The sequence below is a fragment of the Zeugodacus cucurbitae genome, chromosome 4, assembly GCF_028554725.1.
Source record: "Zeugodacus cucurbitae isolate PBARC_wt_2022May chromosome 4, idZeuCucr1.2, whole genome shotgun sequence".
NCBI lineage: Eukaryota > Metazoa > Arthropoda > Insecta > Diptera > Tephritidae > Zeugodacus > Zeugodacus cucurbitae.
In genome coordinates, this window is record NC_071669.1 from 46,578,199 (window position 1) to 46,602,240 (window position 24,042).

The 24,042-nt window shown below is 33.7% G+C and overlaps 3 protein-coding genes across 4 annotated transcripts; 2 read left to right on the top strand and 1 right to left on the bottom strand.

Moving 5' to 3' along the window:
* Positions 1-2,310: 2,310 nt before the first annotated feature.
* LOC105221027 (motile sperm domain-containing protein 2-like) lies at positions 2,311-20,499 on the top strand. The gene is made up of 7 exons (XM_011197667.3): positions 2,311-2,627; positions 8,213-8,701; positions 8,765-9,015; positions 19,022-19,106; positions 19,396-19,505; positions 19,562-19,930; positions 20,008-20,499. The coding sequence occupies exons 1-7, from the start codon at positions 2,537-2,539 to the stop codon at positions 20,200-20,202; spliced, it is 1,590 nt and encodes a 529-aa protein (XP_011195969.2). The 5' UTR covers positions 2,311-2,536; the 3' UTR covers positions 20,203-20,499.
* Positions 20,380-21,443, top strand: LOC105221028 (uncharacterized). Its single transcript, XM_011197668.3, has one exon. It carries the CDS (start codon positions 20,380-20,382, stop codon positions 20,644-20,646), a length of 267 nt encoding a protein of 88 aa, XP_011195970.2. The 3' UTR covers positions 20,647-21,443.
* LOC105221029 (regulator of chromosome condensation) lies at positions 21,430-23,952 on the bottom strand. Of its 2 annotated transcripts, none has more exons than XM_011197670.3 (3): positions 23,583-23,952; positions 22,697-23,470; positions 21,430-22,639 (listed from the first exon to the last, which is right to left on the bottom strand). In XM_011197670.3, exons 2-3 carry the CDS (start codon positions 23,376-23,378, stop codon positions 21,780-21,782), a joined length of 1,542 nt encoding a protein of 513 aa, XP_011195972.2. In that variant the 5' UTR covers positions 23,379-23,470; positions 23,583-23,952; the 3' UTR covers positions 21,430-21,779. The 2 variants fall into 2 exon arrangements, with proteins under 2 accessions (XP_011195972.2, XP_011195971.2); XM_011197669.3 differs by having other exon boundaries at positions 22,697-23,475.
* Between the last annotated feature and the right edge of the window lie 90 nt (positions 23,953-24,042).

Consider the following 24,042-nt stretch of genomic DNA (forward strand, 5'->3'; position numbering starts at 1 on the left):
ACTTCGAAAGCTTGTTTTGGAGGTTCTTTCCTATGCGCCTTATTATAGTACAGGCCAGCACCAAGTGATTATTATGTGACCCTGTCTATAGCAAACTTTTAAAAATAAATTAACCTAGTTGCGAATGCTTCTATAATAGTGACTTTATGACATTATCTTCAAAATCTCAACAACTTTAAACAAAACTGTACATATTTGACATACATCGAATGTTTCTAGCAGTGCTAAATAAAACCTTTTATTAATGCAAAATTGTTGAATTTCTTTATACTAGACTTAAATTATCACCATGATGAATTGTTAGTTTAGTCAAATGTGATTCACTGTATTTTATATGGTAAACAGAAGAATTCAAATTTTATGCTCTAAAGAAATCAAAAAAGAAAAAAATAATTATTTTAGTATAATCCGAAAGAAGTAGAAAGAATCGGCCAAATATGGCCAATGCCGATGCTTAATTTTGTGGCCGATACTGGCCGATGCCGATACCAAGGCAGATTAATCGGTCGGTCTCTACTTCCAAGAGAACGGAGCACAAACTAAGCAAACAGAGTAATATCGATTAGAAAACGATCTTCGCCTAATTAATTAAGATATACATTTAATTGTGCACATATGTACCTCAGCTGAGTTTACCTTGAATAATATCAAATCATCATTTATTATAATTTAGCTATCGTAATCACTTGAGTATATCACATCACCTCAACTCAATCAATATGCATGTAAATAAGAGTCAATAATCGTAATTTGCCACTTTGATAGCATAGCATTGGAAATGTAAACAAAAAAGAGCGCTGGCGGGGTTAATAAATACATGCATATAAACATAGCGATTAAACCTTCGAAATGAACTTCATACCGCCATAAACACACCTGATAATTATTTAGCATGAATGCGTTTCCTACACATGAGTATCATGTATAATCCGAAACACGCGAAGGCTAAGCCAGCCAGCAAGCAAGCAAGTAATGTGAGCGAGCAAGCAACTCGGCGCATTCACAAGTGCAACGGGCACTCACTGGGCGCGCAGAGTCGCTCAGCAGTAGCGGCGCTTCGTAGACAACCAGCTGATTACTGCCGCTAAGCAAAACAAGCGCTTGGACTGCAACAGTTATCGCAAAATACATACGGACACACACATGTACGGTTTTTGTGAGAACGGTAGCGCGTCAGCTTTGTTGATGCGACTCTTATAAACCGGTAAAGTGTACATCATTTTGAAGGCAAACCGGAGAGCAAGCACAGGCAAACAGCTCCAAGTGTAGAACGCGACTCTGTGGGAGCGTAGGTTGTATACTCGTATGTGTGAGAGTATGTGACTGACTATGTGTGGCACTGGCATATCAATGAATAGTGTGCTCGGAAGCGGGTCGCCGTACCGATTCTAATTGAAAATTCAAAACATGTTTTACACATTTTGCCGTTTGATCTATTTTCAAAGCTACGCAGCCCATATCAGCTAGTTTGCCACCATATATTGCATGCATATGTGGGTCATCGATCGAAGTGCATTATTGTTTTACTATTTTATATTAATATTTCCATTTTTTTTTTTTAATTTTTTCTGTTTTTTATAAATTTTTTTATTTTTTTATTTTATTATTTATATTCTCTATTTTTTTTCTCCCAACGCTTGTTTGTTTTTTCAATACTTCTTTATTTTTTATTTTTAACTTTTGATTATTCATTACTACAGCGCATCGGTGACCTCGAAAATGAAATTAATATTTTGGACTTTTGTTTTTGTTGTACACCTTGTTTGTGTGTGCTTTTACATATATATTTGTATATGCTCCTTATTTCGCATCGCATTCGAATTGCATTAATCAAAATCCAATTTGTCAGTTCGGTTCTTAGCGGCGAGCAGCGAGCAGTGTGATCACGCGTGCGTGCATTTGCATTATACATACATACATACATACATACTATATATACATATACTGAAGCTCACTCCATTAGCAGCGCGATCTTATCAAATTGCGGTTTCTTTTACGAATTAATGTAAAATAAAACAGAAAACATAAACACACATACAAACAAAGATTCATTGAAATTAACGTTAGATTAGATTTCGAAGCGGTCTATCAGCGCTCATTGATAAGCGTAAGCTTTCCGACACCAACAAATTAAAGCCTTTGAGTAAATTTTGTTGTTCGCTTGTACGCACATACATACACACACATATGAATTAAATTTCGCCCTTACATATGTGTACATGTATGTATGTATGTATGTATGCATTATACAAATTTGTTTTATGCAGTAAACACTCTTTACAATTAAATAGAATGGAGAATACAATTGAGTTGTGGCGATTGTAAGCGTAGTGCTCGGCGACCCAGTACAATTTCGGCGCTGAAACGGTACGGATACGTATAACGGAAGTGCAGTGAAATTTTTTTTTTCAAAACGACTATTCATTTGTTGTGCTTATTCGTCATACAAAATTTAGCGCTTAATCAGCGTATTAAAGTGTTTGATTAAATTTTTATTGGCTTGTTGCTTAGTTAGTGTAAGAAAGCGCAATTGAAAATGCCAGTCAAAGTGCAAACACCCACCCAAAATCAAATCGTCGAGCTGCGAAATTTGTTCAACGACAAATACGAGCAAAGTCCACCCGCAGGTAAGCAACAATGCAGTGACTTAATTAGCTTGCTCTGAGCATGTCAGGTTGACGAAATTGTATGACAGCATATCGCGCTTTGGTTGGGCAGAAAAATGCATTCAGTTGCTGAAACAAAAACAAATAAATATTCAGATAAATCAATCATGCACACTTTTGTTGTATTGTATTGAATGTCAGTGCCATTATTGTGCAAAAAGAGATTTGTTTACATATGCCAACAAAATGAATATAATGAGTTTTTGTGAACAAATACGCCTGAAACACCTTCACAATGAGGACCTTTTCCTATATAAGTAGTAATGTTAACAAATAAATATAATATTTTTTTTATTAATTACAATAGTGTCCGACCGATACCAAAATTTTGGCCGATGCCGATGCCGATGCCGTTAATCGGCCGATGCCGATTTTTTCACCAACCACATTATTTAGTAAATTAGTATGATAACAATATAAAAACAAAAACAAATAACATCACAAAATAGGTAAACAACTCAATTCATATGTAAATATGAAGTTGTTTAGTGATTTAATTAATATTCAAAACTAAATAAATTATTATTATAAGATATATGTTGATAGAACAAATAAGTTATTCGCGTTTTCTCAAAGCGAATCTGCAATCAGCAATATAGCTTTTTTCCTTTAAGGGGGTATACCGGTGTGACATTTTCAAAAAATCGATTATTTATTTTTTTGCTTATTCGAAAGTTTATAATTTCAAAAATATCCTGTGAAAGGTAAGGTCGTAACTTGAATATTTTTTGAATGGCAGCGTTCTAAAGAGCAATCGCTCTCATGTATTAGCCGCTATAGTCGAAACTTTAAACGCGTTTTTCTCGAAACGACTTTTCACAAAACAATCATGTCAGCAGTTGGGGAACTTTTTTTTTTGGCACCTCCCAAGACAAGACAACCCATAACTCCTTTATTTTTCAAAATTTTTGTAAAATAAAAATCTTAAAATTTTGTTGAAAGTACACCTTATTATATCCAACTTCGAAACATTCGACCGAGTACTTTCTTTAAAAAAATTCACCCCTTAAGGACAAATATGAGCATTAAGGCCAATATTCGAAAATAGCAGGTCTAGTAAAAAGAATCCCTTATTTTCAAAGAGATGACTTTTGCCATTTATAACTCACATTGTGAAAGGTGGCAAATAGTGATAGTGACTCAATAGAAACTTCGAAAGCTTGTTTGGGAGGTTCTTTTCCATGCACCTTATTATAGTTCAGGCCAGCACCATGTGATTATTACGTGACCCTGTCTATGGCAAACTTTTAAAAATAAATTAACCTAGTTGCGAATGCTTCTATAATAGTGACTTTATGACATTATCTTCAAAATCTCAACAACTTTAAACAAAACTGTACATATTTGACATACATCGAATGTTTCTAGCAGTGCTAAATTAAACCTTTCGTTAATGCAAAATTGTTGAATTTCTTTATACTAGACTTAAATTATCACCATGATGAATTGTTAGTTTAGTCAAATGTGATTCACTGTATTTTATATGGTAAACAGAAGAATTCAAATTTTATGCTCTAAAGAAATCAAAAAAGAAAAAAAAATGTATTTTAGTATAATCCGAAAGAGGTAGAAAGAATCGGCTAATAATCGACCAAATATGGCCGATGCCGATACTGATGCCGATGCTTAATTTTGTGACCGATACTGGCCGTTGCCGATACCAAGGCCGATTAATCGGTCGGTCTCTAAATTACAATGCTTTTGTATAAATAATAAGTAGCCGAACAGTTGGCAAGTGGCTTAAGTGTGTGACAAATACTTCGTTAGTCATGGCTTCAATTTCCATATATCACACTATCTAAAATCTATTTAGAATAAAATTAGATAATGTTTGAAAGATTATATTTTGACACAAAAAAATTTCATAAAATTCAAACAAGTATACGAAGATGATTTAAATTATTTAAAAGCCGACAGCGCACCAGCACAAATTTTTAACGAATATTATTAGATTAATATTTTCAAAGCCGTTCCCTACTTTCGTTGATGACGTCACGCATTTTGTACTGTCAAAAGCACGAGTAGCGAGACTAAAGTGTCATAATTTCTATTCATATTATTTTTATGGTATTACTAATATGTAGTACTAAAACTTTGATAACTGTAAAGCTATCTTTTTCATATTTTTTCTATATGTATTTGAATGTGTAATAAACTGCTTACTGATACTAATTAGTTATTAGGAATGTACTTTATAATACAAACACTACAGTATGTCAATACTACTAAGTAAGGGACAATTTCGTTTACTGCACAGTGGGCTAGTGCAGATCAAAAATTGCTTATTTTTAAAACTTTGAAAAGCAGAAAAGAAAATATTTGCTATGTTAAATATAACGTATCAATTTAATTTCATCTTTCGAGAAAGTATTTATGTTAAATAAAAGAAATATATGACGACCGATTTTTTTCATCTTTAGTGAGAGTATTTTTTATCAAATAAAAGATAAATATGACGACCCCATTGCAAAAAATATATTAGTAAACTTAATTCTTTTATGGCAACTGTCATCGCGGTCGATATCTATGTATTATAGTGATCTTTAAACTTTTCAATACCATATTTGCCGTACCATTTTAATTTAGTTTCAAAAAAGGTTTCATTCTCTTGAGATCTGAGAACCGGAAACAGTCGCTTACGTCCTAAATATGATTTAGTTACAAGATAGTCGATGAACATTATCTAATATACTCGTGCCAAAATATAGAATATCGCTATAGTTTGGAGTCCAGAGCGAAATAATGGAGATATATTTAATTTATTATCCCATATAAACGCGAAATTTCAGGTTTTTATGATTGAATAACTCTCAACAGCTGCAAAATATAATACATAAGTACGCAGGAGTCTCTTGAAGGTTAGATCTAATTACAAAACTTATTATAGACATCTTAAGAAATATTTTCGAGAAGTCTCAATTTAAATATATTTGGAATATTATTGTTACCTATTGAGTATACGAGAATTAAAGACCTAACCTGATCGGTTCTTCGTTCTTATAAAATGTTGTAAATCGATTATTGTATGTTAATCTAAATGAAATTCACATAGTAATTCTTGAAGTTGTTGTAATAACCCTGAACAGGCCTCACGTATATGCTAGTTAGTTGCTGAGAGTGTAGCGAGAGCTTTGATTAATCGGCCGCTTTTCTTTGTGTATTTTGCAATTTGCTAAAACTCTCGCTCCATAATTTTATTTAACGCTAAATACCAAAATCATTTTTCATACCACAATGCAGCTGATTAATTGTGTGTTATTCAAAACAGATGTTATCGCAAAACTCTTCACACGTTTATTTTTGCTAACTTGCCATATTTTCTATACTAGGGTAGCGCAAATAATAATCTTGTTCTATTTTTTATATATGTGAAATATATTTTTTTAAAGTATGGTTAAATAGTCAATCATATATTTGAAGTGTTTGAGGGATAAATGGCAACACAAGTTTTCGAGATGCTATAATTTAGCTAGATAAGCGGGATAGGGTTCAAATAATGTTTGTACAGTGTGTTCAAAAGCCTTCAAGGAATAATTTAAAAAATAGTGATATTGGCCAACACCAATTACTACTGCAGATCACTGTCTGAAAAGATTCCTAACGTTTTCTTGTCTCGATAAAAATGCTGTCATTTACTATTTCAACATTATATACTCGTAGTATATGCCTTCCTATTATACTATTATCCGAGTACAGTGCAGAATAAATATTAATTTTTTTTTGAGAAAAGAAAACGCTATTAAATATATAATTAAGTTCAACTGAGTAATAAAATATATATAAAATCATATCCTAACTCATGTGTCATGTATGAGAAATTAAATTTTTTTATTAAAAATAAAATATTTACACAAAATATGTATATATATGTATGTATTTTCTTATAAATTATTATGCTCCAACACCAGCAAGCGATATGTAATCAAAATTACCCGTAAACACATGCAATTGTATTGAAAACCGAACATATTTTTGGCATTACCCATGACGAATCATTAAGTGAAGCTCTTACGCATGTCAGGTCATCCATGAACGCCCTTTTAAGTGTTTTGCTAATTTAACTAATTATTGCATATTTATTCAATAACTACAATACGGCACACCCCTAATGCAATATTAATGTGCTCACATATAAACATACACATCAAGTATGTATGTTAGTGCTCGAATTAGCAAATATGCTGGTTCGTAGTGTAAAAGTCAGTCGCACTTAATTTATGGGCTAGTCGTCTGACCCCCTAAGCTTTTGAGTGATCTCCAGCACATTACCTTGATGATAAGTTTCAGCAAAACAAATTATGTACTAGATTACATACTTGTACATACATATGTACAAGTGTACATACAAATGGCTGTAGTATTTGTAGTATTTATGAGTGCTTAAATTTTTCTCATTAAGGAAATTATTGCCCGGCAGGTGCACAGTTGTGACATTAGATTATACGCTTGCTTATTATCGAAACTTCATACCTATGTACATATATGTATACGATTATAGATAAGATTAACAGGTGATTGGAAATGGCATTCGGTTGTTCTTTTGCATTTGATGGACTTTGAATTACTATTGGCATTGGTAATATATGGAGGTCTGAGCTTATCATTTGCTATTTTTTTTTTTTTTTTTTAAATGCAATGCAGAGTTTGAATGGGAGAGGAGTAGAACCTTTGGACTTTGGTGTTAAAAAATAGTTTCAAATTGATAAGAAAAATAATATATTCTCTAAAAAAGCAAAAGCAGGTCCGGGAAGCTGAACCGCTTACAATTTGTAACTTTGAATACTCGAACGATTTGTTTTGTATTCGCTTGAATACAACATGAATCAGCGCATGAATCAAATTAAATGCAAAACTGCACGACACAAAAGTCCAAAGTCTTGGGTCGTGATAGCATGGTTATGACTTTCTTCAATATCTTAGGAATTAACTACTACTGCACAGATGATAGTTAAGAAATAAGAATCTCACGAATACAAACGTAGTGTGTTCAAAAAATAACGGGATTTATAGAATTTAATATTTTACGGTAACTATTCACCCAGTCATGGCTCCGTGTGACCTTTTCCTATTTCCAAAAATGAAGCCAACTTTAAAGGGTCATCGTTTTACAGGCATACGAGAAATCGTTAGATGAACTATCTATCTCAAAACTATCTATCTTTATTCTATCTATTCTCTAATGGGCTATCCCAAAAATCAAAAATCGAATTTCGACGATTGGAAGAAGCGCTATATAAATGATTAGAACGATTTGAATTTCAGATCCCTAACTATCCGTTTGATTTGAGTAAAATTCCAAACATTTCCCCTAGACACCATATATCGAGCAATATATATGATATATTTACGTCAAAAATTTGATGAAAGAGATTCAAACTTTGATTTAGCACCTATATTTCTAGTAAAATGATATAGCTCATGTGTCAAATATATCGGTTAATGTGTGAAATATTTCATTGGGATTTAGTGTACACTTGATTTTAGATTCCCCTGACACCCTAAGCCCAGTATAATGTTTTGATCATTTTCCTCAATTTATTTCTCAGTGCCCTTTCATCATCTCGACCTCGAGCGGATACGCAATGGCGATATGTGGCTAACACGTTTCCTCGAGATGTACGATTTAGACATGCAGACGTCAATAGATAAGCTATGGGAAACCTGTATATGGCGGCAGCAATATGGCACGAATGAACTAAACGAAAATAATTTGGTTAAGGAATATTTACACGATGGCGTAATATTTGCACGCAACAAAGATTTGGACGGCAAGACGTTGCTCATATTCCGCACCAAACTACACGTGAAAGGTACAAAAAATATGGACGAAGTAATACGCGTCGTAGTCTATTGGATCGAACGCATACAACGTGAAACGGATATGGATAAAATGACGATTTTCTTCGATATGGCCGGCACTGGCGTGTCCAGCATGGATATGGACTTTGTCAAGCGCATTATCGAGACTTTCAAATTGTATTATCCGAATGCGCTGAATTATATATTGATTTTCGAAATGGCTTGGGTGCTGAATGGTATGTTTGTTGGTTTATTTTTAAATAACATAAGTCCATAATTCTTAATTTTACTGCTTGCAGCTGCTTTCAAAATCATAAAGGGTTTTCTGCCGGCCAAAGCGCTGGAAATACTCAAAATGATATCGAAGAAAGACATTAATCAGTACATCGACAAAGCCAATTGTCTCGCCAGTTGGGGTGGCAATGACCTGTACGAATTCAAATTTGTGCCAGAAAAACTAAAGAGACCTACTACATTGACTGTGATAAGTAATGGAGCGCTGCCAAGCGAACCACTCACCCCCGAATCGCCGAATGGTAATGAAAAGAAGGTGAGTAAGACGCTTAGCGAATATCATACGAACTTAAGGCGTGCAAAATAATATTAAAAAACGTAGAAAAAATAAAGTTAGATAAGAAAGCAGTTAGTTGGGGTATAGTAAATGCATATGTACATATGTGTGTAGAGGTGTGTATCATCACAATTTGCAGCTATTAAACATGTACTCGTCAATAGCAAAATAATTCAGCAATTCATAGCATACTTTTAGGAAGAGAATTGTGTTTTAATTTTTTTAAATGCCGAATTACGTTCAAATCATTCTGAAAGCACTTTTTAAATAATTAAAAACTTTATTTCGTGTACATTTGTATCAAGCCATAAATAGTTCTAACTATATTTTAGATTTGTGATATAATAAACACTGCGATTTAATGCCCTACTGGACATATCAACGATAAGAAATACACGTTTAACGTGGAATTTAATGCCCTGCTGGAATAACTACTTCTTTTTTTTTGTTGCATAGCCTTTAAATTTATAAATCGATTCCTGTCTAGTACTCGAGTAATATACAAAAATTCCGTTCACGATATAATACTTGATACCCGATATTTTTTATTAATAGTACGAAATAAAAATGGGAACAATCTCTGAGTCCGGCACCATGGTATATTGTTATAAGATCATCTCGATTAAATTTTGAGAAGACTGAAAAATGTCGTTTCTATGAGCGAAAGTTGAAGTTGAGTCTAACCAGGTCAGGCAATTGATTGGCGATATTTATGATTTTAAGTGACACAAGTTCTAGTATTTCATGGAATAAATGCACAAAACCAATTTTTCGTGTGAATTCAACATCATTTATAAAATAATTATGCTGATACCAGAAATTTAATTAGTTAATCAGCCTTATTGTAAATTTCATGTAAACGTCATTTCCAATGAAAAAACTCACACATTTGTGTTTTTGTAACACGTGGGAAAAATCTGACATCTTAGAAAATTTTCCCTTATTGTAAATGAAATTTTGTTCATGTGAATCAGTAAAATTTGTTCACAAAATTAATTGTAGGGAAAAAGTATAAAATTTAACAACTTTCACAACTAAGGTCTACGTATATAATGTAGCCCTTTGGCTATATAAAACCAAAGTTAAACTAATATACGACAGGATCCTTGTGTGGTGGAGACTTCAAAAGGTAGCAATGGATCTATTGCTTCGAAGCGTAGCATCCTCCAGTGAAGTGACGATTCTCTCTGGTAGTAAGTGCTCGAGACTGGTAAGGAAATGTCTACCCTCACATTCAGGCGATACCGATTACGATTAGACTAATTTGTGTGCTTGGTCACAGAGGAATCCCAGGTAATAACGTAAGGCTGATAACGAGCTTCCTTGAATCTCACTTTTTTAACTACCCTGCGAATTTTCGGATTTAGAAGTAAAAAACTTATGCAGTTTTGTAGTCGGTTCCCAGCGCCTTGACGAGTCCTAATATCTATTTAGGGCTTTTCTGAGTTCACAAAGGTCTAATTGTATTCCTTCTCTTGTGGGGAACACGTCTTGGTAGAAAAACCTAATATAGCTCCCAAAGAAATAATGAGAAAGTATATGCATTTGAATAGTAACATAATTCCCTCAATATAATGTGACCACCGTTGATATCCATTGGAGAAAAGAACAAGATTGCTACCCAATGTGCGCTCGATTAACCCTCTCATGCCCGAAAAAAAATGGGCGGAGCTAACAGCTTTTTTAGGACAGATATATATTAGTCTTAACTCAAATATGAAGTGATAAAAATTTCAAAGTCCTATGTTACCTGGTTCACTAGCTATGTGATGTTGCTTATAGGCATAAATTAAATTATTATAAAAAAACTAAACTTTTTTCATGAATTGTTTTTAGTAAATAACTCTCTTATCCTTACTTATTTATATAATTCACTTTGTTTTAAAACAAAACAATTATTTTTATGTTTTTGAACCATTTTTGTATAACAACTTTTGTATAACTCTTTTCGCGAAACGATTTTTGCCAGTTTCTCTCTGCTAAGAACTCTTACTGAGTGAACACGTGCACAGCTCAAATCAGAAAAAGTAACTGTAAGCTTGCATAACACATAAGTCTACATAATTGAAAAAACCGCTGGTTAAAAAATTTAAATAACGAGAATTAGGAGCCGATAGGTACAATGTTGCATATACGCAACATAGGGCATGAAAGGGTTAAGTTCTTTTCGTAATGATCTTTTCAAATATACCATTACAACTTCTTTCGGGGTGTAGAACGCATGATGGGCCGGCACTGATAATTGTTATCTGGATAATTCATGTTTTATGCTAAAACAGTCGCATTTATAAATTGAATTTTCCTTTATAGTTCCAATAAAAAAAAAATCAAAACAAAAATATGTGTGACAGAATGCCGTAATTCGAATATAATTTTTCATTCACATGAAATTCATGATACGAATTTTTCTTTCGTGTGGAATTAAAAATTCATGGGAATGCTTTATTCACATGAATTTTACAATAAGGCTGAATATTTTCCAAGTCATACGCCCGGTGAAATCTCCATTCGTGGATAAGCTCACCGAATTCAAAAAAATTCTTCTTCGGGCCGAAACGTCGAATTAAACGATTATTTGTTTAATACTCTAAATATGTCAAAATGACTGCCGTTTGTTTCGAATCAATGCAAACGATGGCACAATTACATGAACGAATGAATTACTAATTATATTATTTAGATCTGACCACATCGATTTTTTTTATTCCTACTCGTAAAGAAAATTTCTGCAGAAAATAAAAATTTACTCTCGATGACTTCGACTAGATGTGAAAAGCGAATTACGCCAAATAATATTTTAAAATTATTTTATACAAATAGAACAAATCTTATTGCATTTTCTTCGTATTTATTTATGTATAAAAATTAATTTTCCATAATATTGTTGCTACACAATCCATAAAAAAATTTAGAATCAGGTCAATTTTTCCTACTGGGCACGCATATAAATATGTAGTTAAGCATGCGTGAGCACCGGTCGCGCCTAAAAGCTATCAACGCAAAACTTAACTAAACGCTATCGAATTGACAATAGCATATTGACAATGAGCAAAAACCAAAAACCGGAAGGGGATACTATATTATGCGTAGCTGTGTGTTGCGTGTCGTACATACATACGTACAAATATTAAAAGGCTCGTTTCAAAGCAAAATGAGGGCACGCTTGTCGCTATATTTCACAAAGTAATATATGTATGTATGTTTGTATGTGCGTACAATTACTACTCAGCTCTAATGCTAAATGACCACTAATGATGGGGATGAGAGCAGCGACTATCTAAGGCAAGCAGATAGTGGCTCCATTTAAGCACGCCGGTTGGCGATTATCGACAATATACAATGGATTCCATAACTTTTGTTGTTATTGTTGGAAAGTTGACTTAACTATTTTTAACACGCATTGCAGTCGTTTTCGCTTTCCAATTGATTTTTGATATTGAACTAAAGTCATGTACATATATCAATTTCTTTATAATAGATTGATTTGATGTGAAGATAGAATAATTGTAGGCGTGTGCAGGACATCAGTATATATTGGTAAATATATATATTTGTACATACTTACATATATAAATACATCTAACGCATTTACTACTGGTCAGCTGTGCTTACAATTCAACTTGTGAAGGAAACAATAGTTTGATAAGGATTTAGAACATGTGATATGATATGATAACATGTGGAAAAGGAACGGAGGTGAAAATGAAACGCCTTTACTGCACTGTGGGGTATTTTCGAAAAACATGTCATCATTAATATGTGTGAATGCTATATTATAGAAAATTGTTATTTAAGTAGTATATGATATTTAAGTATTTTTTTGAACATCAAACTTTCATCGCTGACAGCATCATTACCTGGTAGAACCATTGAGTTAGTAGGAAAATGTAGATTATATCCATATTGTGGAGTTTTTAGTAACTGCATACTGAGTTGGTAATTTAAAAAAGCCTGTTTTCGAAGGTAAATATTTCGATTTTCGAGACTAACTTCGAAAAAGGGGAAGGTGTATTCCCTCTTACGACTCAAACTCACGGGAAAAATTAATTTGGTCCAATACACAGCCGAGTGTTGCATAGTGTTGTAACTCATTGCAAAAAATAGTTATTTCAAAATTTATTGAAGTCAACACAATAAAGCTTAACAGCTCAACAGTTGGTGAAGTGGAGATTATTTAACATAAATATATGTACATTCATTATTGTTTTATATTTCAACTTCAATTCACAATTAATTGCTATTTAATGTTAGCTAAATAGCTTACATATGCGGGTATATACATATCTACATATTTCTACAAATAATAAATAAATAATAAGAGTTTGTGTGTGTTTGCAAAAAAAAATTTAGTAATATGTATGTATGTATATGAAAAAAAAAATTAAATTATGCGGCGCGCCAATTTCTAGTTCTCTTTGAAGCACATTCGATTAATAGCATTTATAAATGTTTGTATGCTTTGTATGTCAATCCCTACAATCCGCCACCATATCATTCCTATTTGTTCGTCTATTTCCTTGTGCGAGCTTTTTACTCCCTATGAAATTCTTTATTGTTTTGTTTATTATATCTTTTGATCGTCGTTTGCGTTGGATTGCGTTAACTTTCTGGTTTAAGCTTTGGCTGTGTGAGTGTGTGAGACAACCCAGTCGAAAGTGTGCGAGGTAAAGTTTAGCAAAGTACTGGTAGCGCTTTTAAATGAAATATGATTTAGTTAAAAAATGGTATTATAAGTACTTATTAATTATTATTATAACTAAATGAAAAAGAGTAGTACTATTAACAAAATTTTTATAAATAATTATGATGAGTTTAAAAAATTTATAATTTTTTGGAAGTAAAGCATTCGAAAGCTCAGAAAATAAAGTGCAATTTGAGTTATATAAGTCTTATATCAGTGGCGGATCCACCGGGGGGGGGGTTGTTTTGGTGTTAAAACACCCCCTAAACTCAGAGAAAAATATTTGTTTGTTGATATGGGTTTGGAATGAGGTTATTGATAAAAAAAATCACATCAAATTATAAGAAATTATAATAAGTTACAAGATATTTGTTGTTTTCATATAATTCGAACTTTCTCTACATTTGTACAAGCAGTATCGCTGAAGCTCAGTGATTAATTGAGGATTACACGGGATCTCACATTCCATGTTATATTTTCCTTGGTTTTTGAAAGAATTCTTCTAGTATTTCATCAACTGACAGATCAATATCCCTATGAATATTCATTGATGCTAGACCATTAAGCCTATCTTGACCTGTCGTATTTCGTAAATAGGTTTTAATTCCCTTTAAACTTGCGTAAAATCTTGAAAACATTCCCAAAAGACGTTTTGTTCACTTCTTCTTATGCTTCAAGAGCATTCCGAAAATGCTTGCCTGAAGTTCGCTGTTTCCACATTTTCACCCCCGCAAGAAAGTTTTGTTCTGAACAGTTGATTACCCTTTCATAAAAAGAAAATATTTCTCCAGTTTTTTTAGCGTCAATTCGTACTTTGGGAAAAATACACAAACAAAAAACAAAACTTGTCCTATAATAACTGAATTTTCGCGAGGGAACTGCTATATTAAAAATACGTCGAGTAATAAAACTTTTTGTAAAATATATCAAATTAACAAACAATTCGAAGATGAAATGAATCGCACTGATTTTAAACATACAAGAGCAACATAAGTATATAAAATCACAATTTGAATTTTATAAAAAAATCTTAAAATTATTGATGGTAGTACAAGTGTCAGAATTGGTCCATTTTGAACGAATTTATTGGATTTGAATTGTTTTGTTACGGTTTTTAATTTTTTAACAAATAATTAATAAAACAATTTATTAAACTTGCAATTTATGGATATTCTCATTATGGATCTCTCATTTTTATTGAAACACATACCTCTACTCAAATTACTCACTTAACTCAAATTAACGAAAAATTCGATGTAACGAATAGTCCTGACAATTAATGTGTTCGTTATTTCAGAAAACTGCTGTATTTAAACATAACTTTCGAAAAGCAATTATCAGACTACAATAACAAAAATAATTGAAAGAATTGATATATTCATTTTGAATACGAGATATGACTTCAGCCATTTTGACAGATAATATTTAAATGTTTCAACTAATTTTGAAGAATTCTGAATAATTAATTCATATAGCGCCTACTCGTAGAAAACACAAAAGAAACATGCCCTAATACAAATCATAGCCGTCTCTCTAAATGACCTCCCTACAATGCTTTTGTTAACATGAGAACATTTGTACCTGCTCCGTTATGCACCTGTCGATTTCTCTGCTGGGCAATACTCGTTCCTCTATGTGTGCACATACATTATGAGATATGTATTGTTCTTGTTATTGGCGCTAATTCTACTGAAGTGTTTAGTATTGTTGGTGCGACCAAGCATTGCTGCTGGTAGTTTAGTTTTTGTTTTTGGCATTTGAAGCTTCTTGTCTTTTGTTTTTATTGCTTCATTTCCACATGTATATCAATGAATGTAGCTATGTATCTATTGTATACAATAGATATGTATTTGGTATGCAATACATATGTATGTATGTAGGTATTATGTATTTACTCAACATGTTGGCCACTGGCGACGCTAATGCCACCGCTTTGTAGATGTCGATTCTCAGTTGTTTTCAGTTGATTCTCGGTTGCCGCGCCGCTTTCATTAGTTATTCGTGAGTGATTTGCTCTGTGCCTTAGTATTTATGTATCAGCGCGTGTTTTTTTCTATAATTTTGTATAAATAATTGTTTAGATAAATTTATGGCGTTGAGTGTAGAAGTGAGTTTCGAGTGTGGAAAGTGATAAACTTGCGATTTATGCGCCTTTACTAAATAATATTAATATTTTTATTATAAAAAACAGAAAGTGTGTTGCGAAGTGTTGAAATTATTTGAATTCTTCTAAACAAAGTATTCTTCAACAAATTAAAGCTTCTTTAGTGTGCTGCCTGACGTCTTTAAACATAAGAGTAATAAATAGGCAACCAACTGTTGTGCGAATAAAGCAGGCAGAGTGTATAGAATACGGAAGCGATAAACAGCGAAAAATTAATATTCTATTAAGATGCCCAGGGTATGTGATCACGTCTTAGCTTATTTTTTTTTACTACCAATAAGTAAGGCTTAAATATGTTGACCTTGAGCGCTTATATGCTCATATATATAAGTGGGTTCCCATATATAAATATCTATATATGTACATATATTTCTATATAAAACTATATAAATTTTTGTATGCAAAAAGTATTCTTTTAACATTAATAGAACATATATTGAAAAGTAAAGTCCTCTCTCGACGAACCAAAATCAAACTCTATAAGTCGCTCATTATTCCCGTCCTGATGTATGGCGCTGAAGCGTGGACGATGACAACATCCGATGAGACGACTCTTGGGGTTTTCGAGAGAAAGGTTTTGCGCAAGATTTTTGGTCCTCTAAACATTGGCAACGGCGAATACCGCAGGCGATGGAACGATGAGCTGTACGATTTATACGACGACATTGACATAGTTCAGCGAATAAAAAGACAGCGGCTACGCTGGCTAGGTCATGTTGTACGGATGGAAGAAAACACTCCAGCTCTGAAAGTATTCGATGCAGTACCCGCTGGAGGAAGCCGCGGAAGAGGACGACCTCCACTCCGGTGGAAAGACCAAGTGCAAAGTGACCTGGCTTCACTTGGTGTTTCCAATTGGCGCCAAAAAGCAAAAAGGAGGAATGAGTGGCGCGCTCTGGTGGATTCGGCTATAATCGCTTAAAGCGGTTCCTACGCCAAATATATATATATATATATAATTTAAAATATTATCCAATAATTTAGTAAATTAAAAAGCGTACATCATGCCATCTGATCGAGATTGACATATTTGCTATGCCAACTTGATTTGAAATTCCTAAGCCAGTCGGGGCTTACACAATCCAAGCTATTCCTGATTTGCATATACCCAGTCCAGACATACATTCAACCTTTCCTTTGCAGAATTCCCCAAAACTATTTTGGCAATGATTTATGTTAAAACAACAACATAATACACATATTTTTTGACTTAAAATGAAATTTAGTGACTTGAAAACAGCTGATATGTAACAATTTGACAGTTGAAGTTTCTAAAATGAAAAATACCCAATTTTACTACAAAAATTTCCATAACTTTTTTCCGTACATTTTTAATGAAGTGTCATTTTTAATTAAAAGTGTTTAACGCTTATCGGTGGAGCCATATATAACATATATTATTGTTAACTTGACTTCATTCGCGATCGAGTCAATATTTTTTTGTAAACAGATTAATAAAATATCTCAAATTACTGTCGACTCATCTGGCATTCTGTCTTAAACTCGTATTACAACAGCTGCTGTTTATCCACCACTGCTGTTATGGTGAATATTAGAGCTACAAAATTTTCTCGGCAAACATTTGTGTGTAGTTTTAGTATAATAATTTGTTGTTTTTGCGAAAATGCATATTTAATAATTTGTAATTAAAAGTTGAATAGCGAAAGCTCACGACAATCAAACAATTTTAAAGTAAACCTGACAAATTTATGTAGAAAAGAAATATTTCTATTGCATTTAAAAGCGTTTCGCGGTGCTGCCTTGCCAAATTATTATTGAAAATTAATTTAATACCGGTGCGTAAATGTAAAAAAAGTATGCGACTTACAGAAACAAATACGTTTTTTTTTGCAAATTATATATACTATTTTGTAATTAAGCATTCAAGAATGAAATATGTATAGATAGTTTGAAAATCAATTCACCAATTGATAGAAAATTCAATATGGTGACCAAGTGCAGCTTCCGATTTGTAGGGGAAAAAAGTAAACATAAATTCTATTACCGTTTATTAAAAAAACTTTTGTTTGTCTACTTTAAAATTTTGAACCGTTTCGGAAATTTTGAAAAAAATTGCGTTACTTGTTCAAAATTTACAAAAAAAAGTAATTAAAAAAAAAAACAAATATAAATCATAACAAAAATTTTTTTCGGAAATAAACTGTAATAGAAATACATAAGTGATTGCAATAATGATTTCTCTTAAACGTATGGCCTCATCTTGCTGTGATATTACTAATATAATTTTTTTAGTAACAAGAATAGGAAAAAGAAAAATACAAACAAAAGCCGTTTACAACCGTTTTGGATTTTTGGCAATGAAGAAAATGAATGGAAAGAAACGGTATTATTTTATTAATAGTTGTTAATTTGAATAGAGAATGATTTCGTAAGCCATAGTTTATAAAAATGGTCTGGACTGGTCGAACACGCAATTGGGAACGTTCTATGAATATGAATAATTTGGACTATTATATGACAGAAGACATTCTATTTTATAATGTAATAATATATTTTTAGGCAATATGTTCTTTAATATGTATGATTGTTGAAAGTAATAGTTATATTTGCAAATATTTCCTTGCAGGGATCTTACTCATCTATATCTGTATTAAGTATTGGTGTGTCCATGTATTCACACAAATACTTGTAATAAAATAAAAAAAAACATGCTATGCCCAAGACAAAAATAGAAAGTATAAGCATTTAATCGAAGTGTTTGAGAGCTCTTAATGCTATGATGAAGGGTTCATTGAAATTGAACTAAAAAGACTAGAGAGCGAAAGTGTAGAAATTTAATAGATAAAAACCTATATATAACGACTTGCAAGTCTTTCTTTCGCTGTTTTGATGCTCAAGCAAAGTCCTTTAAAAAGTGTTACAACGTACAATTAGACACATTTTTATGCATACTTGTACTTACATATTTCTTTATACACTGCCACGGACTCAACGCATTAATGTATCGCCAATCTTTCAGCATTCATTTACCGACAGTTGTGGTGCGTAATGATAATATGGTTACGCCGTCAACTTTTATATCATTGAACAACTGCAAAAATATCTTGCTTTATTTTAAACAAATACCTAAATATTGTATAATAAATTTATTTAAAATATTTGATATACTATATTTTTAGGTACACTTTGCTAACAACAACCGGATGTACGCGGGATCGGAAATGCCGGAATGTGAGCGAGGCTATCAAACCTTGGAACCAATGAGTGAGTGAACTAACATGTTTAGTATATGTATTTCTAGTATTTTTGTTTTAACGTATTACCAAATTTTATGTTCATATTTTTCTTACCGAGTGTATATGTAATTCTTGAAATGGCACAGATATTACTTTTATAGCGAAAGTTACACTTAAATTTGAACTATGTGCTATATAGGCTATTGCCTGTAACTTCAAAGAAACAAAAAAAAATATACATAAAATTTGTCAAAATTGAACATACGATTTCGAATTTCTTCATTTATTAAAATTCAACAAAAATTTTCAACATTTAGGCACAATGCTGCGAATTTCTCCAAACGATAATATATACTTTAATCGGGGCGAAAATAGCGAGAGCTTAATAGAAATTACATGTATCGGAAAGCAGGCTATAACCTATAAGGTAAGTTTCATGGAATTGGAAACAATATGGATTATATTTGAAAAATTTACACGCAGATTCAAACAACATCACCGGAAAAATTTCGCGTCCGTCCACGTTGTGGCTACTTAGCACCGTCTGAAACGGTTTCGGTAAACATTATGTTGAAGCAGGACTATCATTTGGGTGAGGCGCCGAAGGATAAATTTCTCGTGATGTGTATGCCAGCGCCTGTGGGTATAGAGCCGTCACAACAAAGTATGAGTGAAGCGTGGAAAATGAAACCCCAAAATGGCAATGATGTGGAGCAACATCGCTTAACCTGCAACTACAGAAGCGGTACAAGTGCTGCAAGTACACCCGGTACTTGTGCCTGTGGAAAAACAGCGTTCAGCGGTGGTCCGGATGAGGGTTTTGCTTCTACGAAGAGTACCAACACTTCGGATGTGAGTAGAACTTGAATCGCTTTTTTCATGCAATTTCGAAATTCAAATATTAATTGCACTATCTCATTACTCAACAGCTGTCAACACAAGCTAAACTCCTGGAGAGCCAATTGAGATTTACACAAATTTTACAATGCATTACACTCGTGTTTTTACTGGGACTCTGCGTTGCAGTTGTTTATCTGCTGAAGGCGCAACTCAATCACATGCCCGGCTGCATCGGTGATGAGGAATGCCATGCGGCAAGCAATTGTCACAGTCGAAATGCATAATATTTACTTTCAAAATGCAATTCGACCAAACAGCACCTACTGATCCCCACTGCCGCAGAGAAGCTACGTAGACGAGGTCATGGTAGTAGTGGCGAGCACACAACTGCTTGCGACTGTAATGCAGCAGCTGATGATGGCGACATTGACTGCGGTGATTTTGTCATCGATGGCGATGCCATGGATTACGACGAAGCTGTTTTTGATAAGGGCGGTGTGGCTGGTGGTGGCTACCTGCTTGGTCTAATCGCATTTGCACGTAAATTCGCGCGTATCATAATCACAATTTCGATGCTCTTCTGTATTATTTTCATCTCGTTCTATTGCTGCTCCGAGTCGAGAACAACAATTACTGCTTTAGCGCCACCAATGACACCTCCACCAACAAGCATTGAGGTGCATATGCGGACACAAGGGCAAGCACACAGAGGTTGGCCAACAAATTGATGTAATGAACGAGTTCATCATTTCTTTATTATATGCACTATCTAAAATAATTACGCGGTAATATAAATATGTCTATGTAAGTGTTGTACGTGGAACGATGTTATAAAATCCATGTCAAGCTGTGTGCAATACTTACAAGCGTATGCAAATATTACATATGTACGTATTTAGTGTTGTGCAAACGGGCACAAAAGTCATCGAGGGGTAGGTAGGTCTTTTGCATTTTAATATAAAGTGGAGCGAAATCATGCACAAATATTTTCAATTAAATTATATTAAAACTTGTAAACTTCTTTAGATTATATTATATTATGTATCCAGTAACTTAGTTTCGTATTTAAGGTGTACTAATGTGCGTTCTACACAACGCATAGGATTGCTATTTTAAAACAACTAATGGAATAACCAATATACAGGCAGCCAATTTTATATACACTCGTTCATACATATATATACATATTAACTGCTGGAATTACTCATACTATATTATCGACTATTTAATAACTATACAAAACATTGTACATACAAAATGCCAATATATACAAAATTTTATAAATACATACGTGCATACATACATATATGTAAATGAGATTTTTGCATAAAATCGAACTTGTCACACCACTTTGGATTATAACATATGTTCATATATGTTAAGAGCGTATTTAGAGACATATTCTCCAGCTGCGGCGTTACACATTGGCAATGAAGAAGCCAAATAAGAAGAAAAACGGTGAAATATGATTTAAAATCTATGCAATCTTTACAAATAATAATAAACAAATATACTAATTCCTCAATTTATTTTATTCATGCTTTATTAAGAATCCCAAATGAACTACATATGAGATGTACGTATAGTACAAAAAGTACATATTGTTCTTCGAAATATATTATGTTCAGTTGCATAATTGTATAGAGAATCAATTAATTTATATACCGATTTAAAAACAATAATGTAGAGTAGCACACTAGTTCGTTTGTGTGTGTGTGCGCTCTAGTCAATAACTAATTAATTTACCTTCTATTTTATTAACAGTCAACAGACGGAATAATAGTAATTAAACAAAAAATATACAAGAACACATTACTCATTAATGATTTGTATTCTTGGGAGTCTTTTTTTCAATATATCCTTATTTCTTCTTACGTCCACGCTTTGCAGCACCTTTCGCATTCTCATTGTTTGCGGCGGTCTCCTTTTGCTCCGCTTCCTTAGTTGTTTCATCCTTCGCATCTTCCATTTGAACGTCGCCATTTGTTTCCGCAGCTTCGCTCGAATCTGCTGTTTGTGGTTCCTCTACGGTTGATTTTTGCTTAGTTTCCTTCTCTTTAACAGCTGTCGTTGCTGATGCCTTCTTGGTCAGATTTGCTTTGCTATTTTTATCTGTTTTAGCTGGCTGTATTTCGTTTTCTACCAGAAATATGCTGTGTTGTCCTCCACTGGATACACGTATGATACGTTTGCCTTCCGTTTGTTTACTAATGATTTGTACGGGCTCTAATGCGTCGTCATCCGACCCCGTACCCAATTGGTAATTTGAACCCATGCCCCATGAAAACAGTTTACCGTCATCAGTTAGCGCAAACGATTGCGCTTCACCGCATGACACACACACCACGAATTTATCAGACAATCCCTTAACTGGTTGTAGTTCTGTTATATCTCCATCTACAGTTCCCAATCCAAGCCGACCGTAGTCACTGCGTCCAATGGAATAGCAGGAGCCATCATTTTTAAGTACTAATGTGTGATGCTGTCCACCAGCTATTTGTTTAATGTTCTCGAATTTTGTGTCTACTGGATTTATAATAGTTGCAAGGTCTTTGGCATAAGCCAGCTGCTTGTAATTGTTCAGTCCGAAAGCCCAAATTTTACCCGTTTGTGACTCGCGCAAAAATGTACAGTAATTGGTGGCCCAAATGGCTTCGACGGGTTTGCCACGCTTGATAATGACTTCACCTGGACGAAGCAATTCTGTTTTACCACGACGACCTAAAAAATATGAATGTTTTACATGATTTTTTATGCACAGCATTTATCAAAACTCACTTTCTCCAGTCGCCGACCGCAATGACACACGTCCCAATTGACCTTGTTCAGCACAACCTACGGTGAATACTTTTCCGCTGCATGTAAGTATAACTAAGTGATCTGCACCGGAGGCAATGTCGCAGCATACCATATCAGGTAAAACATTAATTGGAAGTCTTTTATTTCCTTCTAACGTCAGACCCATATTTCCATGAGAGTCGCGGAAAGAACCCCATGCAAAAACGCGTCCATCTTCCAACAAACTGGCCGAATGTGAATCACCCGTTGATATTTTTAGAACTTTTCCTGGCAATTCAATGGGATGAGGTTCAAATTCTGAACCATCCTCACTGCTATCACGTCCCAATGCACCTTCGTCATTACAGCCGAAAGAGTAAACAGTGCCATCCAGTGTCAATACAAGGTTATGCATACCGCCAGCTCGAACATCAACTACGTCTTCTATAGCATCTACCAGAGCCGGTCTTTTGCGCTCAAATTTCGCTTCATCATCGCCTAGGCCTAACTGGCCCATATCACCTTGTCCGCATACCAAAGCACGTCCTACCACGTGTGGTCTCTCTGGCAATGGCAATTGGTAAGCGGTGCGCTGTAGTTTGCGTTTTGGAACATCTAATTCTTCATTGTTATTGTTGCCAATTGGTGTAGTGGCCTTTCTACGTACTGCGATGCGCGGCATTTTTATAGAATATTTATTTATTGTTTATTTGCTAATAGGTGAAATATTTGTAATGCCCTGTAGCCTTCACAAAACAAAATCTCGGATTAATACTTTACTGAAACAGAGTTAATACACATTAAAGGTTAGACACGATCAAAAAAAATCTCACTTGAAGATTAAAACAGCATGTATAACACATTCTTATAAAGTTAATCTACTTACAATTTTTGCCTCCTTCGTAATAAGAAAAACTGAAGTTGACGCGGCAACAATCAGTAATTTTGGTAAATGTTTATTTTATATATCGGAGTGGTTTATTGATAATTTACTTCAAGTAGATATTTTGAAATGACAAACAACTTCTTGCGGCGATCGCGGCAGACTGCAATTTTAGGTATTTCCAAATTTCAACGTTAAGTCTACACGCGCGGGAAAAACAGAGAACGAAAATGAAAACGGCCGGGTGTTGCAAAAAATTCGGAATGCGGCTGACGGTTGACGGCTGATGGCTGCTTTTTTCATTTGTTTTTTCATACCAAGCTATGCACAGGTACTCGCAAATCAGTCCGGGTTGTCAGAGTTGTCTCTTCAAAGGTGTCTATTACAAAAATATGAATAATGTAATAGATGATTTAAAATTGAAATCAAAAATTCAGTAAAATAAGGCAATATATATGAATAT

Excerpts from the sequence above, each read along its gene's own strand:
- LOC105221029 (XM_011197670.3), bottom strand. The coding sequence starts at position 23,378 with ATGCCGCGCATCGCAGTACGTAGAAAGGCCACTACACCAATTGGCAAC. Across the intron at positions 22,640-22,696 it reads GCGGTCGGCGACTGGAGAAA|GTCGTCGTGGTAAAACAGAA; the intron begins GTGAGTTTTGAT and ends CATATTTTTTAG.
- LOC105221028 (XM_011197668.3), top strand. The coding sequence starts at position 20,380 with ATGGATTACGACGAAGCTGTTTTTGATAAGGGCGGTGTGGCTGGTGGT.
- LOC105221027 (XM_011197667.3), top strand. The coding sequence starts at position 2,537 with ATGCCAGTCAAAGTGCAAACACCCACCCAAAATCAAATCGTCGAGCTG. Across the intron at positions 19,506-19,561 it reads AGCAGGCTATAACCTATAAG|ATTCAAACAACATCACCGGA; the intron begins GTAAGTTTCATG and ends ATTTACACGCAG. Across the intron at positions 19,931-20,007 it reads AGAGTACCAACACTTCGGAT|CTGTCAACACAAGCTAAACT; the intron begins GTGAGTAGAACT and ends ATTACTCAACAG.